The sequence below is a fragment of the Larus michahellis genome, chromosome 5 (genome assembly GCF_964199755.1).
Source record: "Larus michahellis chromosome 5, bLarMic1.1, whole genome shotgun sequence".
Classification (NCBI taxonomy): Eukaryota; Metazoa; Chordata; class Aves; order Charadriiformes; family Laridae; genus Larus; species Larus michahellis.
In genome coordinates this window covers 85,487,954-85,504,629 of record NC_133900.1, presented here as the reverse complement: position 1 = coordinate 85,504,629, position 16,676 = coordinate 85,487,954, and the positions used below count along the sequence as shown (strand labels likewise).

Here is a 16,676-nt window from a genome sequence, read left to right as displayed (position 1 = left end):
ATCCTTCACTTTCATTGAACCATCTGGACTCCTGGAGCCAGAGCTGAAAACTGTCAACGTCTCTTGATGCAAAGCAAATAGACTGAGCAAAAAGGGAAGTTCAGGCTGGAGAATCATCCTGTAGAACGTTTTGAGCAGTTCAACGCTGGAGGAAGGAAATCGTTATCCGTCCTGCCCCAAAGCCTTAGCGTTACGTATCTAATGCTGGTCCTTTAAAGATGAGGCTCATGTTGACGATTTCAGTGGAAACCAGACGAAAGTTTATTGTTGGTTTGCTGTTTGCAGAACTTCTGTTCCAAACAAGAGGAAGAGGTCCAGTCTCTCATACCGTAAATTATTCCCTAATTTAAGGAAATTCCAAGGAGGACTTGTAACTGCATGGGTCACCCCCTCAATACTAAAATTGATACCTGTACGATTTTATGATACGCCTAATACGAGTCAATCCCAGGTCCTTCTGACCTGTTCAGAATACAACGTGTTATCCACATAGTTACGTTGATGACTGCGGTTATGCACCTTCTCAAAAAGATTTCCTTGAATTGAGGCGTTAACACAAATCAAGTAACGCTGTCGTGTCCCAACGCGGTTGAAATGCCTTATGGTTTGGGCTTTCATGTAGGATCACAAGCACTGAAAAAATGGATTTCACTAGGAATATTTATTCTTTCCCCTTAAAAGATTCCTATTCGAAACTGTGAAGACCCGCTGAAAAGTAAACTCAGGTCACACGGAACTGAATGTTCATTACAAATAATGATCATTAGATGAGTCTAGATTATTACTTGTCATTTTATGTTCTTGGCAATCAGTATCTCTCATTTAAAATATTTATTTTCCTTTTGGCTGCGTTTCCCTACAAAACTGGAACAGTTGTCTTAAAAATGATGATCTCTCAGGCAAAATAAATGAAGTCTTGGAATCCTGTCAAGACTTTTAACTGAAGATGAAATTTCAAAACAATCCCTGGGCAGAAATGAAACTCACTTTCTCCCTTTAACTCCTCTTTCTACCTACTGCTTCTCTGGCTGCTTCTGTCCGTAAATCAAACATACGTTCTTTTTCTCGTTTCCTGGAAGCCCTCCAAAGGTTGAAGGGAAGTCTTACAGGAAACCTTTCCAAAACATATTTAGGACTTGTTCTTCTTGTGAAGATAAAACCCACAGACGTGTTTTAATTCAGACTAACTGAAACATTTGGTTTGGGGCATTTTTTTTTTTAATTAAAAAATAGAAATTTGATGGCTATTTTTCCTATTAGAATTTGCACCAAGAGTTTTACTTCGTTGTTACTTCCTTGTTTCTTTTGGTGGGTTCCAGATGTACTAATAATTTGAGATTTATCTTAGTATAAATGTTTATTTGATCAAATGAGCATGTATTGCATTCTGAGACTTCCTTATCGGATTATCAGATGGAAGTGAATGCAGTCTCTGCCTTTCACGAGGTTTTCTGAATGGCTTTGATTTGAAAACATCTGTCTTTGAGTTACAAAAATAATCCAGAAGAAAAGACCTATAGAGACAAGAAAGATATGGCTTTAATTCTTTCCCAGATATAGGCTCAGATTTTCCAGGTGTCCTGGAGTCTAATTGCACATTAATCAAATTTTGCCGTGTGTGACTATTGATATACCACATAAATCTTAGAACACTGCCAATTCACAGAATTAGAATTTTGTACGGGTGTGATACCACGAGTTCATCGTGCAATGTCTAAAGTGATTGCCTCTAATTCACTTTAAATTTCTTTCTGGTTTAATTCCTCCAGGGAGCATACATTGGACTTCTGGCCTTTTATTACTAACAATCTTAAATTATATGTTCTTTCATTGATCCCTTGGAAAACTCAACCTCTTTAACAGGTATTTCTTTTGGGGCAGCAGGGAGGTAGAGACGGAGAAAAGCAGTCACGGCAACAATAGATCATCGCTATAAATACTGACATTTGCAATATTCCCATCGTTATTTGAAGTATCTTATTAAGAGAAGCTATTGAGTTACTATCTAAGTGTGGTGGTTGCTAGCCATGTGGTTTGCACATACTGTTAGTATTATTACCTTCCCTTGTTTATAGAGCACATTGAAATACTACTTAACAAGGAGAGAAGCAGAGGTAGGTGCCCCTCGGTGTTAGGGCCTGACTGTAGGAACGTGCTGAGTTTACGTTTCCATCGCGCCTTTTGCACTTCTCTGCCACGTGCTAGGAAATGCTCTGATTTTAATCAACAAAAGTAGAAATTAATACAATCAAATCAGATAGCAGTTGTTAGTCCAGAGGGATAGCCAGATGCTTTCAGGGATGCCGACGGTGTGGCTGGCGTCATCTGTGCATTCAAAAATAGGCTTTAAAAATAGTGTTACCCTAGCCAAAAATGGGGGAGGGAGGGAGGGAGAATGGTGAGTAATTCAAGGCGTGTGTCTGCTGCTTTTCTTCTCCCCGCAGTCTTACTACTCCCTGCCTTCTACAGAAGGTAAATATTAGTGTTTCCTCTCTTCCAGATACAATGCTGAAAAAAAACAATGCTTACATTAGGGAAATGAAAGTCAGTGCTACTAAGGAGAGTAAATATTAACTTTTCCCAGCTTTCACAGGAGTTATTAAGTCATCTTATGCTATGAGCCTAAATAAATTGCCGTGTAAAAATTTATTTTTGTCAAGCATGTAACCCAGGGAGTACCAAGGTTTGTTTCATAAACGTAGCTGGGGATTGACCTGGATTCGCTCATGTTTTATTTTCATTGCCACTATGTGACATACCCCAAGAATATGTACCACAACGGACATGTATGAAACATGAAGAAACCAGATTATTCAGGATTTAATTGAGGTTTTAATCAATCAAGGCAAGAGATTAGATTTAAAGGTTTAGAAAATGAGATTTAATGAGAAAGTAGACATTTCAATCAATGCCAAGGTATTCATCCTTGTATATACAGAGAAAGAAAATTCATATATATATCTCTATAAAAGAAAACAAAAATATTTTTGAATTACTTTATAAATAGCTAAAATCCAAGAAGATAAAAATCTGTACTTTCTAGTGTGATATGCAACATATTCATTTGCATATATAAATGAGGAAAGATCATTTTGCCTCTTGTTCTATTTTACATTTCCTAAGAAAACGTAAATTCTTAACTCCTTATTGGTAGATTTGTGTTCTGGATTCCTGAACTGAATTCCTGGCCTGCGGAATTCAAGATGTAAATAAGTAGATGCTTACGACAGTGAAAAGAATTATATGAAGTCAGGTCCACCAAAATGCACTTGGAGTAAGTAGATCAGAAACTACCAGAAGGAAAAAACTGGCCCCTATTACTGCATAATCAAAAATCTTCAGAGCAGCGTGCTTATTTTACTGAATAAATACAATTATTGGTGCTTATAGAATCAAAGTAGGATGGTAACATTTTCGCACACCAGATTTTCTTGTCCGTCTCTTTGTTATTAGGATGCGCATGTTTGAACACCGAGACTGCTCTAGATATTACATTAACCCTTTTTTCCAAAAATTTGCAATTTTCAAAATTTTTTTAGATTTAAAAAAAGCCAAAAGTAATTAGCATAAAACAATTATCTCTTTGATGATGTATAAGGTGTTTGGCTGTATTCTTGAAAATGAATCCCTTGGGATGCTGTAATCTTCATAACTTCTCCATTTAGAGTATCATCTTCAATTATTGTTATCAGTCCCTCAGCAATTATTGATGGGCTGGAAAAAAAAAAAGTTATTATTTCAGAATCATGATGTAACAGAACCTGTGAAAAGGGCAAGGAAAGAAACTCAATGGAAATCCATATACGCTAAAAGTTAAATAATCTGGTGTTTGAAGAAGTTTCTTTTCAAGAAATGAAGAGGTTGCCACCTCTGAGTGTTTCCGTAGAGAAATTCGGTCTCCTCAATCAGGAAACACAACGTAAAAGGGCAACTTTACAAATCATGGTTTGTTTGCTCTAGTGACTGCTAAATCCCTGCGGAGGTGCAACAAAGTTCTGTGTGTCAGGGCGATGGGCAGAAGTGATCCTTCCCCAGACCTCTGCAGCAATTTGTCCTGTTTCCGTAGCAGGACTGACGGACAAATTAGCGTAAGGGGAATTTTGTCACATGCAGTTCGCTGTGCTCAATATTTTACATAGGAAAAAGCATGGGCCAAACAACACAGGCATACAATTTTCTTTCTGCAGAAGTATCTGAGCAGCTAATTGTGAAGAGACCGAGAAAGTGTTAAAAAAAATATCACTTTATGCTTGTGTCGTTCTCATGCTCTGTCCTAGCTGTCGGCTTTTGGCCCCTGGTGGCGATCCCGTAGTGGGCTAAGGGACTCTTTCAGCTGATCCACCATCGTCTTATCCACTCAGTCCAGTTTTCTCAGTTCTTGGTCTGATTTCTGTCTTGGATCACTTGCAACTTTTGTGGAAATTCAATACAAATGATATATCCTGTATCTCGCAACAAGTTTGATTAAACAAACTTATGGAAGAACACCAAGGGTGATTAAAAACTCACGTGCCATCTTTAACGTGGGAATTTGATTTGCACTTTTCTGGGAAATGGGAAAGCGTAAAGGGAAATATCACTGTGTAGGTGATACTCTTAAAACAGCCTTAGATATCAGCCATTTGTTCCTTGTATGTAGGATACTGCATTTGATAGACCTTTATCTAAGACAGCATTAAAAGTGCTGTTGTGTGTGCTTTTCCTTCATTAACAAAGGGCAAAACCCCACTGTATCTGACTTACTCCATCACGCCATAGAACTGCATCATATTTTTGATCTCATCCTTATACGAATAATATTGTCCCATATTCTCTTCTTTATCTATTGACTGAAGAATCGGTGTGTTGACAAATCCTGGGCAAATTGTGTTGAGTCTCACACCGTAGTTTTCCATACTTGCTGCTAACTAGAAAAGACAAAAAGTTAGGCACTCGTCATCACCATTTTAAAATAGCATTGTGCAAGTAATTTTTTGAAGAACGAGATTTACCACTAAGTACTTTTCTGCCCTGCCTAGTAAGCAGATTTTTGTTACTACTGATTGTTTTGTTTCAGCAACTAAGTTTGAAGCACGTTTTCTCTAGTAATCGTACTCGGTTACTAGAAAAAAACATCTGTGTTGCTGGGAGAACAATTCCACAAGAAATCAACACTCTTCTTTCCATGCAGCTGTTTTTTTTCTAATATTTTTGTTATTAGTGCTCTTGGCATGTCATTAACAGTGTTCTAGGGGGATGATATCACTCTCATAAGCAAAACCAAGTAAAAAATATCTCCCGTATGCTTCCAATCTTGGAAGAACTTTCTTATTAAAAGAAAAATATCTGAAATCAAATCAAGATTTGACTCTAAGATTGTATTTACCTCCCTCACGTCAACAGAAATAGGATTTGGTCTCTACCCCTACAACTATAACGCTAAACCTTTCCAGCTGCTCTATTGTCCCTGCCAAAGGAGGAATCCATCGCTGAGCATCTCCGCAGGAAAGTCCCTCTGAACTCCAGGAAAGAGGCAGGAGTTTTTTGGGAAGCAGTTCGGGAAGACGATGACAGCAAGCAGCACAAACTGCTCTGGGAGTGGCAGGACCCTTCATTGTTGGCGCTACCAACGCATGTGGCAAAGAATCTCATCAGCATCCAGGCATGTGTAGAATGCTGGATGAACTTCCTTAGGGATGGCACAGAACTCAGGAACTATACGTAATATATCCAAGAAAAACCGCAATTGTTCAACACCGAATTCTATTTATTTTACCATGTAACGGGAATCCTTTCTGGTATTACGTACGTCATGTGTCATTTTCATGATATGGTAACCTGCCCTTTTGGTCTGGAGAAGAAAAGAAACTGAAGTCCTAGGTGTTTTGTATCGTACCTGCCCAGCGTGAGGCTGTACTGCCTTTCCTGGGAAATACAGGGATTCGCTGTGTTCATTGTTCTTTTTCTCCTCGCCATTCTCACGTTCCATAGTGACAGCATTTCCCCTAATTTTCTAGCAGACCCTTTATTTCTGAACTTAGATGGTGATGTTTACGTTATCATGAGAAAACAAAAATGGAAGACCAGGTTTCAGGTTCATGCTGTGGCTAGTATGTTATCCAAACTAATCTGTTTACACTAACCTAAAAAATAAGTTATTTGGGTGGAGGTGGGGGCATAAAATATGCATAAACTATCCAAATGATCATTTCAGGTACCTTATTCTGGAAATTAGATTGGAAATCTTGTATGAGTATCTTTAAGCTTCTCCTCTAAAAGTGTAATCTTATTTGCTCCCTCCAAATTATTTTATTTTACTGCTTTTTCGTTTTAACTAGAAAGTTTTGGGTTTTGGAGACAGAGGCTAAGACTTACTATATAGTCATACAACATCTAACGTGTCCCATCCTGAATGTGTCATTTTGCATTTTCAGCGTATTAGGAGTTGGTAAGAACAAATGATGGTAAACATTTTTGTGTTCGAGTCACTTTTTGGAAGCTTTAGTGCCTATTGATCATTAAAAAATGTCATCAACCTGACTTACAAATAAGGAAACCAAAATGATAAATGACTGGGACGGAGTTATGAAAACTATTTTCAAAGCTTGGACAAGAATTTGACTTTTGGGCTCCTCCCACTGTCCTTGAATTACTTTGCAACATCTTTCTTCCATGCTCCCAAAGTCTCAAATCGCTCATAAACACACACACGCCTCACTTATTCCGTCTTTGGATTCCCTTTGTGGAAGAAGGGAACCTCCGCTGCTTCAAACACTCCGTTTACTTTAAGAAAATTAGTTCCAGTCGTGTGACAGTAGCGAGGGAACACGAGAAACTGAGCGTGTTCCCAAGGAGCTGCTGATACTGTTTTCAAAAACACATACTTACTGCTATTGACCGTGTGAAGCCAATCACACCATGCTTTGTAGCACAGTACACAGGTTGGAATGCAGCAGGCATGAGTCCTTCAAAATAAAAAGGTAGCTGAATAAAGATGTTGGGTACTCCTATTTATGATTACCTTAAACACATATATACGTCTATAACGTAACAAAAAATAAGTGAGGGATCTGTAGAGATGCAACAAAATAGATCAGTGAAAATCTGCAGATTGTATTTTGTAATGTGAGGTGGGCTGGGAAAAGAAAGGAGATTGATAAAACCATGAGGAGGCAAGAGAAAAGTAATAAAATATACAACTTTTAAGAGGAAGAGTTGTATCTATGAAGAATGACTTAAAACAGAGGGAAGGATCTGGAAGAAAACGCTCAAGGATGAGATTTTTGAGCTGCCTTCTATGAATTTGTAAAGTATTTAAAGTTCGTAAATTATGTGTTTTAGATAAACTTTGGTTGCTGACACCCTCGTTGCTGATAGGTGAACTGGGCACCTGCAGTCATTGGCAGTGATTTCAGGGAAGAAGTGAGGGAAAAGGTAAGGGCAATAGCCAAGTCCATTTTGACTACTGTAACTGCTTTAATATCTATCATCTTTGTAATATATCAGAACATAAATATAGTGTCTGACTTAAATCCCGTGCTTATGTGGCCTGTGCAGCTGACATCAGCCCGCCCCTCTGCCCCCGCGAGGGCGTTACTGCGAATTTATTTGGTATTTATTTGGCAATGTGGTTGGGACTAGAACAAATCCGTGCCCCTTTGCATCGTGGGTTTTGCTCTGTAAGCGACTGGAGATAAAGTAATTCAGACTTGAGGCACCATCTGAAGCATTGTAAAATCTGTTTTACTTAAATACTACTCTGGTAATATTTAATAGGTGATAATTTTTAAAAGAGATCTAAATGAAATAGGGAAGCCACCTTGCAATGAGCACATGGAAAAAGCACTAAGAAGTGAATGCAGGACCTCGGTGCAGAGAGAATATAGAGATAAGTGAGGAAACACCGTGAATAGAAAGATAAGATGAAGACCTTAGGTAGTGAGCAGGATGAAATGAAAGCAGAGGTGGGGATAGCAGAGCCTTTTGAGGGGTTTTTCTAGGTTGAGTTAGGTTGGCTGAAAAGGATTTTATGGTTTGGTAACTCCTAGAGTGGGCCCTGTTCTGGAATGAAAAGCCAGGATGAAAATATTTAGAAGGGAACAGGAAAAAGAGGTAAAGATCCTGGGAAATATCATTGCTACCCTCTGTAGGGAAGAGCAGAAGCAAAATGAAAACTGACTGCTGACACTGTGAACCTTTACGGGGAGAGAGCGTAAAATCATTATTTATAGTAGAGAAAGAAGAGAGAACAGAGGTTTTGGAGGAAAATTAAGAACTTAATTCTGGTAAGACTGAGTTTGATGGCAAAAAAGCTGGTCAAGAAGAGATGAGAGGCCATGAGCGCATATACATTTCTGCCCATTATGCCAACAATTTCCACTCTGCGGTGACAGCTGAACTGGGCCACGTGGAGGCTGTGGTTCCACCTGGAAGCTCAGGTCTTGACAATAGCAAACCCCAATTTGTCCTGGTGAGAGGATAAAGTTTGTCCATGTTCTTCAGCGTGGTATTGTAAAACTGGGTGCTGATTTTGAGGCCTTAATGTTTGATTCTAACGGAAGTTGTGCCAATTAATATCTCAGGTAAGGTTTTTCATTCTTCATCTTTCATATCTTTAAGGGATATAAAGGGGGTGACTTATCTCAGTGGAGATGAAGAATACGCTACCCAGCTTTAAGGAGGGATTTGCCAGAAAAGTTCTGTATGCCAGAGCCCTGCATGGGCTCTTTGCTCCGGAATCCGTTTGGTCTGAAGAGAAAAACTTTCTAAGATGGCACAAAGCTCTAATGACAACCCTGAGAGCTTCAAGGCTTTGGCTTGGTTTGAACGCTACATCGGTGACCCAGTGAAAGCAGCACCGTTATTGGCAACTTTCAGTGGTGGGAAATGAAGAATTTGACCTCGTGGCTGGTTGTTCCCTTAAACTTGTATTTCTGTGCTTAGCTTGGATGAACGTGTTATGCTGCTGGTTGGGAACTCGCTTTACGAAGAATGGGTTTTGTGTTGCGCCCTCTGGGTTGTGATCACAATATTCCTTAATACTGCTCTGTTTGGTGGCTTGATGATCATCACCATTCTTCAAATAATTGGAAACATTGGAATATTAGCACAATAGAAACATGATGATACTATTTTTCTTTAAACTCCTGAGTAGTTTTACAAGTTTTAAAGAAAAAACCAGTCCCAGTGAGGCTGATGCTAGCAGACATGCAAAAGACAAAATCTACTGGGAAACGCTACTGGGAGGAATTTTATTCTATTTTTTTTTTAAACATAGTGAGACAAAGTAATTGTTACTCGAGCGGGAAGAGAAACAAAGTCAAGAAATAAACAAAGGAAGGGCAGAGGTCACAATAATGAAGTGGAATAAGGTTCAAAGACTTAAATGTCGAAAGACAGCAGGAATAACGAGGCAGGAAGGGAGGAACAAATAACTCTTTCTTTGAATCAGAGCATTAAACCCAGTTCTTTTCTAAGTGAAATTATTATTTTTGCTAAAATGGAGAACCGAGAAGAAAGAACTGACTGACTTTCAGCCAAAGCAGTGACAATGAAGACTGGTCCTAGCATCCCTCACCAAACCAGTGGGAGTCCTGTCTCACTCCTGGTCCTGAGTTTGGCACCTGGAGCCACGGCATGGGGTTTGCGGCTCCGAGTCCTGCCCCGGGGAGCTGAATCTGTCTGCGAGTGGTGTGTCCTGGGGCTCTGCTAGGATTTTGGGATCAACCGCCCTGTGATAGTGATCCTGCTCTGCCAGAGGATTTATTCAATCGGTGAGCAAATATGAGTTCACAGCGTATTAGTTAAGGCATTTGTTTGGGGAGGCTGGAGCCCCTCTGCTGTGGGGACAGGCTGAGAGAGCTGGGGGGGTTCAGCCTGGAGAAGAGAAGGCTCTGGGGAGACCTTCCAGCCCCTTCCAGTCCCTCAAGGGGCTCCAGGAAAGCTGGGGAGGGACTCTGGAGCAGGGAGGGGAGCCGTGGGACGAGGGGGAAGGGTTTTACACTGACAGAGGGGAGACTGAGATGAGATGTGAGGCAGAAATTCTTTGCTGTGAGGGCGGTGAGCCCCTGGCCCAGGGTGCCCAGAGAAGCTGTGGCTGCCCCATCCCTGGAGGGGTTCAAGGCCAGGTTGGATGGGGCTTGGAGCAACCTGGGCTGGTGGGAGGTGTCCCTGCCCAGGGCAGGGGGTGGCACTGGGGGGCTTTAAGGTCCCTTCCCACCCAAATCATTGTAAGATCCTATGATTTGTGAAAAATCTGGATTCTGTTTGCTGCTCCCATGGATATTTAATTGTCTTATGCAAAGTTGAATGTCAGTAAAACAAACTGGAGAATATTATGCACAAAATAAGGTGGGGAGGAAGGGGAAGGTGTTCGAATGGATGATGCTGGGGTGGTGTACTCCTGGAACACGATACGTGTGGGTTTTCAATCTCTCTTAGCAAGGGGAGGCAACTCTGCCTAGATCTTCCTCTCTCTGGACATTGCTGTGTCGCTGAGTTGTTACATGAAAGGGGACGGGGAACTTCCTTCTCCCCTCAAACAACCTTCATTGAAAATGAGTTAGTGGATTGCAAATGATTTCGGGATGAGTGAAGGTGCCCTTTGGCTTGCCAAACCCGATTCGAGCAGACCAGCAGGACTCCCATGTGCCAGTGCACCCGATGTTCTCCATGGGTGCACTGTTGAGCAGCCTGAGACAAATGTAACTTCTGTTTGATAGTATCTGTAAGTTCTGTTAATTCTTGGAATAGTGTCCTTCATGTTTGGATGAGCGTGGCACAGAGAACGTGAGAACCAAAGTCTGTTTTCTAACATGGCTGTTGATCTCATGGAGGTTTTGGGCTCATCAGAACGCAACGCTTCTACACTATGATTATGCAGTGATTAAGCTGTATTCAATTCACAGTTGACAAATATATTCATTGAATCATAGAATCGTTTTTGTTGGAAGAGACCTTTAAGATCATCGAGTCCAACCATTTAAATATTCCATCAAAATATTTGAATTTTCTCTCCCTAATGTGGTAATCACAGTATCGTGTGGCATCCTAAAGCTCTACATTTTCATTGTTTATGAAAAAGACGTGTGAAAGTGCTGAAGGGTAAGTTTTGGCAAACCGATGGCACCTATTTAAAAGGAAATCAAAAGTGTGCTTCTCCATATGTTGGGAAACACTGCCAAAGTAATTTGTTTTCCTTTCTAGATTAGGTTTGTTTTATAAAATATACTTAACAAAGCCTATTGCAACACATAGAATACTTACAAATAAATAACATCACAAGATTTAGCCCTATTTGTTTAAATTAAACACCTTTCCAAACCACATTAGAGAAATCTCCCTGTCGCCCTTAGGCAAAAGTCTGGATAAACAGTATGGAAAATGCTTACAGTCGTCTTTGGAGGCCAAAGGCTCTTTTGAAGAAGCGGATTTGGAACTAGAGCTATGAGCGAGGGGCGAGAGGGTCCTACAGAGTGACGAGATTCTCTCCTTCTTAAGAAGAGGGGGGGCGGTTCCAGCTCACGTTCATGCTGTCAGTTATACTGCTGCGACCTGCGTCAAAACAGCGGAGAGACAGAAATCCTAGCAAAAACTCGAAGCTGTGTCATTTCTAGGAAATCTTTTAACGGTACGCTGGAGTCTCAAAGGAATAGCTTCTAAATTTCCTAACCTCTTCACCGTGGATTCTGCTCAGCATCTTCTTTTCCACCAAAGGGGAGGGGACAGGCGCTCCTTCCTGATGCCGAACTGCAGGTCCCAGCCGTGCAGCATCTGCCCTTTGCTCCTCTCTGTCGCTGTGCCAAAGCCTTGCCTTTGCTATGTCAGCCATACGCTTTGCTTTGCTCGCGTGATATCGATAGGCTCAGGTCCTAAAGAAGCTGCTTTGCTGTGAGGGGCACTTTGAGTATTTCTTTTGGCCGAAGGAGGGCAAACGGGCTGCCTGTGGAGCCCGAGTGCTTGGTCTTGGGTGTGCTCAAAGCACTGCTACGAGGGTGCAAGAGGAGGGTGTCCAGAGACGCCACCCATTGAACAACCTCTCATAAAAACCTAGCGTGGTCTCATGCTAAATATTTCACTAGTTTTTTTTAAGCCTTCTGTGAATACTTTGATTTGTTTTTTTTAAAAACCTTCTATCATCCAGAGAGATACAAATTTGGTTTTACACAATACCTTCTTGAAAGTCTGGAGTCTGTCAAAGCCACGGTGCATGCACACCCATGAATTCCCTTTCTCCCTTTACTTAATAAACGTGTGTAGGTATCAGCCACCAAAAGGTAAGAGGCAACGCTAAATTTAACCATGTAAATAATCTCAGGAGTTGAATTTGGTTTTGTCTGCTTTTGCTGTTGCTTGTAACTATTCTGTTAAAAATTACAATTAATGTACGTAGCTTCCTGCAGAAGAAATTTTAGAATAATTTAATCTTTCCATTTGAAATGAAGTTTATCCCAGTGCCAAAACCTGCAGCCATTAGCCTTATCTTTTATGGGGGCAAGTTGGCAGTAAAACACAGTTCCCATTCTCTCGGTTGCTTAGCGGCATTACTTCCTCTTGATATGAACGCGCAAATCCCTTATACAACTTTCTTAATTTTAGCTTTGAGATGCAGCGGGTTAGGAGTTGGGTGCTTGCTGCGTGTCCTTCCGTCTTTCTCTCCCTTTTGTATTTAGTCCTGTCTTACGGAGACGCTAAAGAAGGAAGATTGGATGCTGGGAAGGGTGCACGCGCTGGCTTTCCCCCAGCTGAACGAGCACTTTAAGCATCCACTTCATAGAAAGCATTTAAGTAGTTCCGTGGGTGCTTGGAAACATAAAACAGTCAGGCTCGATGCTGACCCGAGTTCAAATCGTTGGCAAAAGTCCCATGGTCAAGAACTGGAAACTAATTAGTGGGTAAAGCAAATATTATTGAATGGTACGAAAGCGCTAAATATAACTCTTCTTGCTGCTCAGCAAGACACCAGAATATTTGCTGTCTGCGGAGCGTAGCTGATAAAATCTTCCGGAGAACTTGGGCAGGGGGGGATCCAAACCACTCAAGAGTTTAATGATCAACAGAAGCTCGCTCCGAGAAAAGAAAACACTAGAAGGGAACGTTAAACAAGCCAATGGCAGTTTGCCTTTTATATATGGAATAAACTGCAGGACTTAGACCTTCAGACTGGAAAGGAGAATGAGAGTCACAAAGCACAAATAGTAGTAAATAAATAAACGATAAAAATTAGCGTATGTCAGCTTTTCTAGTGTGTTTTTCCTTACAACCTTGGAAACAATTGCTAAATACAAGCTCTGGAAAGGCAAACAAAGCAAAGAACACTTTGTTTTTGACAATCTTTATGGCAGAATGTTAATGTTAAAAAAGTAAGTAAACAAATGCAAATTTTGATCAACTAATTAAAATGGCACTTATAAGCTCTTACCAAACTGAGAAAAGCCAAGCTGTTAGGTCTTAAAATCAAAATAATTTTGTGTTCACTTGAGACTGGTTAGAAACGGAGTCACACAACTTGCTGTCCCTGCCCTTTCCGAAGCGCTGCGTGGGCATCAGCCCTTCTGTGAGAACGTTTAATCTTTTACTTGTGTTGAGGAACCCTTGTACTGCAACAGCGGTTGCCTTCGGGTTAATTTGGTCCCGATACAATGTCGGTTTGAGGCAACGCAGATACACGTACGGCGTCAGGAGGCAATGTCTTAGGCAGCGTTGCCAGTGCCGACGTAAAGGTACCTTAAAGGAGACTTTTACTAAGGGACTCTCACTCCTGCAAGGAACATGTGTTTATAAAGTCAGATTCTCAAGATCCAGACACCTTAAATCAATGGGAGAACTGGACTTCTCATCACAAAAGCCAAGGTTTGCAGGAGAATTTGACAGTAGTCACAACGTTCACAGCTCTCAGGCACTAATCCCCATTCACAGTCAAAAACGCCGGCCCCTGCTGCCTTTACTGGCTTTTCATTGTGAAAACACAGTTATTTCACCCAGGAATACCCCAGAATAAAATTACTGCTATTTGGTGTTCTGCACGGATACCAAGGAAAGCACTGACAAGCCAAGAGTGAGCCAGCATATGCGTTTTTCCCAGGCAGTGTGACAGTAGCAAGAGAGAACAAAGTCTTCAAAGAAACAGGAGAGAATGCGAGTATTTTCCCCCAAATTCTGGGAGGAAGGGGGTGAGGTGGCATCGTTCTCTATTTACCATTTCCCTTTCGTTGTCCTTTTTTGCTATGAGCCCGGCCACAGCAAGATGCGTGCCTATAGAAAGGGAGACGGATTCTGCCCCACAACTGAGCAGCAGCAACCCTGACTGATGAGAAGCCACATCATTCTATTTTTATGCCAATGAACTGAAATACAGTTATAGCACAGGTAAGTATTGTGTCCGGTTTTGGGCCCCTCACCACAAGACAGACGTTGAGGTTCTGAAGCATGTCCAGAGAAGGGCAACGGAGCTGGTGAGGGGTCTGGAGCACAAGTCTGGTGAGGAGCGGCTGAGGGAGCTGGGGGGGTTCAGCCTGGAGAAGAGGAGGCTGAGGGGAGACCTTCTCGCTCTCTACAGCTCCCTGAAAGGAGGGGGTAGCCGGTGGGGGTCGGGCTCTTCTCCCATGGAACAGGCGATGGGACAAGAGGAAATGGCCTCAAGTTGCACCAGGGGAGGTTTAGGATGGATATCAGGAAAAATTTCTTCCCGGAAAGGGCTGTCAAGCATTGGAAGAGGCTGCCCAGGGCAGTGGTGGAGTTGCCATCCCTGGAGGGATTTCAAAGCCGGGCAGACGCGGTGCTGAGGGACAGGGTTTAGTGGTGGTTTCTGTCAGAGTTAAGTTGAGGGTTGGACTCGATGATCTGAAAGGTCCCTTCCAACCGAGGTGATTCTATAGTGTGACCAGCAGAAGGAGGGGGGTGATGGTCCCCCTGTACTCAGCACTGGTGAGGCCACACCTGGAGTATTGTGTCCGGTTTTGGGCACCTCAATACGAGAGAGATCTCGAGGTGCTGGAGTGAGTGCAGAGGAGGGCAACGAAGCTGGTGAAGGGCCCAGAGAATAAATCTGATGAGGAGTGATGGAAGGAGCTGGGACTGTCTAGTTTGAGGAAGAGGAGGCTGAGGGGAGATCTCATCGCTCTCTACAACTACTTGAAAGGACACTGTAGAGAGGTTGGTGCTGGTCTCTTCTCACAGGTAATTAGCGATAGAACAAGAGGGAATGGGTTCAAGCTGCAGCAGGGTAGGTTTAGGCTGGACATTAGGAAAAAATTCCTCCCAGAAAGAGTGGTCGGACACTGGAATAGGCTGCCCAGGGAGGTGGTGGAGTCCCCATCCCTGGATGTGTTTAAGACTCGTTTAGATGTGGTGTTAGGGGATATGGTGTAAGGGGAAGCTTTGTAGAGTGGAGTTGATGGTTGGACTCGATGATCCCAAGGGTCTTTTCCAACCTAAATGATTCTATGGTTCTGTGATTCTAAGTAGTGAGCAAAGAATGTTCTCGCTTAAGCTCAATGAAATTTGAATGTTAATTTTATGGCTTCTCAAGCAGAGGTAGGTGACATCTGAGAGGGCCTGGAGCATGGACAGAGTTGGTGTGTGACAATCTTCCTTAATAAAGTAGATAACAGTCTAATTTTAAATATTCCTACAGCCGTGCTGCTATGGAGCTGAGTGCGGGACCTGCTACTGCTGCCTCGCTTGCTGTGGGTAAAGATTAGCTGATTTTCCATATTTGATGCCCGATAAATACTTTATAATATAAAAACCAACCAGTTTTAAAGTAACCTTGAATCGCAATGAGGTCTATACATTAGGCTTTGTTTCTTACACACAGTGTGGTGTACGTGGTGTTTTAATTCTGTGGTGTTGTTGACGGGTGTTGAATAACATAATGAATTGAGGCTCATTAGGCTTTGCTCAATGTGTGGCAGTAATGAAACGTGGAAAAAGCTCTTTACGTCATGCTCCAGATTATTAAGTATGAGACTGATAGGTTAGGAAAATGACTGAATTTTTCATTGAACTGAGTTTAAAAAGCAAGTGAAAGTCGTGGCCCTTTGACGTTACTTTGGTTGCTCTGATGAAAACCACGTCAAAATGGGAATAAAGAGGGGAGAGCCATAAGAAAGAAGGAAAAGTGTGACTGATCAGTACAATTCATTTATTTTAGAAACAAACGAGGGGGTAGGAAATGTTTATGCAGAAAATATTCTTACCTGCCAAAGACGAGATATTAATGATTACTCCTCCATCGCCACCATTTCCTTTTCTCATGTATTCTAAGCCGAGGTAGGTTCCTCTAATCACAGATGTCTGATATAGGGGGGAAAGTGATTATTATTTTCAAAATACAAGTTTTTAGGAAAAACTGAATCTTGCTTTAATCGTGGTGCCTAGAACCTGCATTGCTTTACCAGTGATCTTATTTATACCTTTATACGTTCCACAGTAATGCAACTCAAGAGCTTCAGAAGCAGAATTGCAGTGCATGGAAATAATAGCAACATGATCATTTTTCTTATGATAAGAAGGGGTGTTGGACTAGATGACCTTTAAAGGTCCCTTCCAACCCAACACATTCTATGATTCTATGATATCAATAACCAAACTGAGATGTTGCAACGTGAAATAAATGACGAGAAGGAAATGCAATACAGAATATGTAAATAATTTATAGATGAAACGCACACTTTATCTGAGGATACAAGTGGTGG

The 16,676-nt window shown here is 41.6% G+C and overlaps 1 protein-coding gene across 2 annotated transcripts in view; it reads right to left on the bottom strand.

Moving 5' to 3' along the window:
- Positions 1–2,804: 2,804 nt before the first annotated feature.
- HPGD (15-hydroxyprostaglandin dehydrogenase) overlaps positions 2,805–16,676 on the bottom strand; it is a 29,107-nt gene continuing 15,235 nt past the window's right edge. Inside the window, exons 4-7 of one of the 2 annotated variants that reach the window (XM_074588432.1) lie at positions 16,179–16,275; positions 6,868–6,944; positions 4,744–4,907; positions 2,805–3,714 (exon numbers count right to left, since the gene is read on the bottom strand). In XM_074588432.1, coding sequence (XP_074444533.1) covers positions 3,576–3,714; positions 4,744–4,907; positions 6,868–6,944; positions 16,179–16,275 — 477 coding nt within the window. In that variant the 3' untranslated portion in view covers positions 2,805–3,575. The remainder of the gene's footprint in view (positions 3,715–4,743; positions 4,908–6,867; positions 6,945–16,178; positions 16,276–16,676) is intronic. The other variant, XR_012587143.1, reaches the window with a different exon arrangement.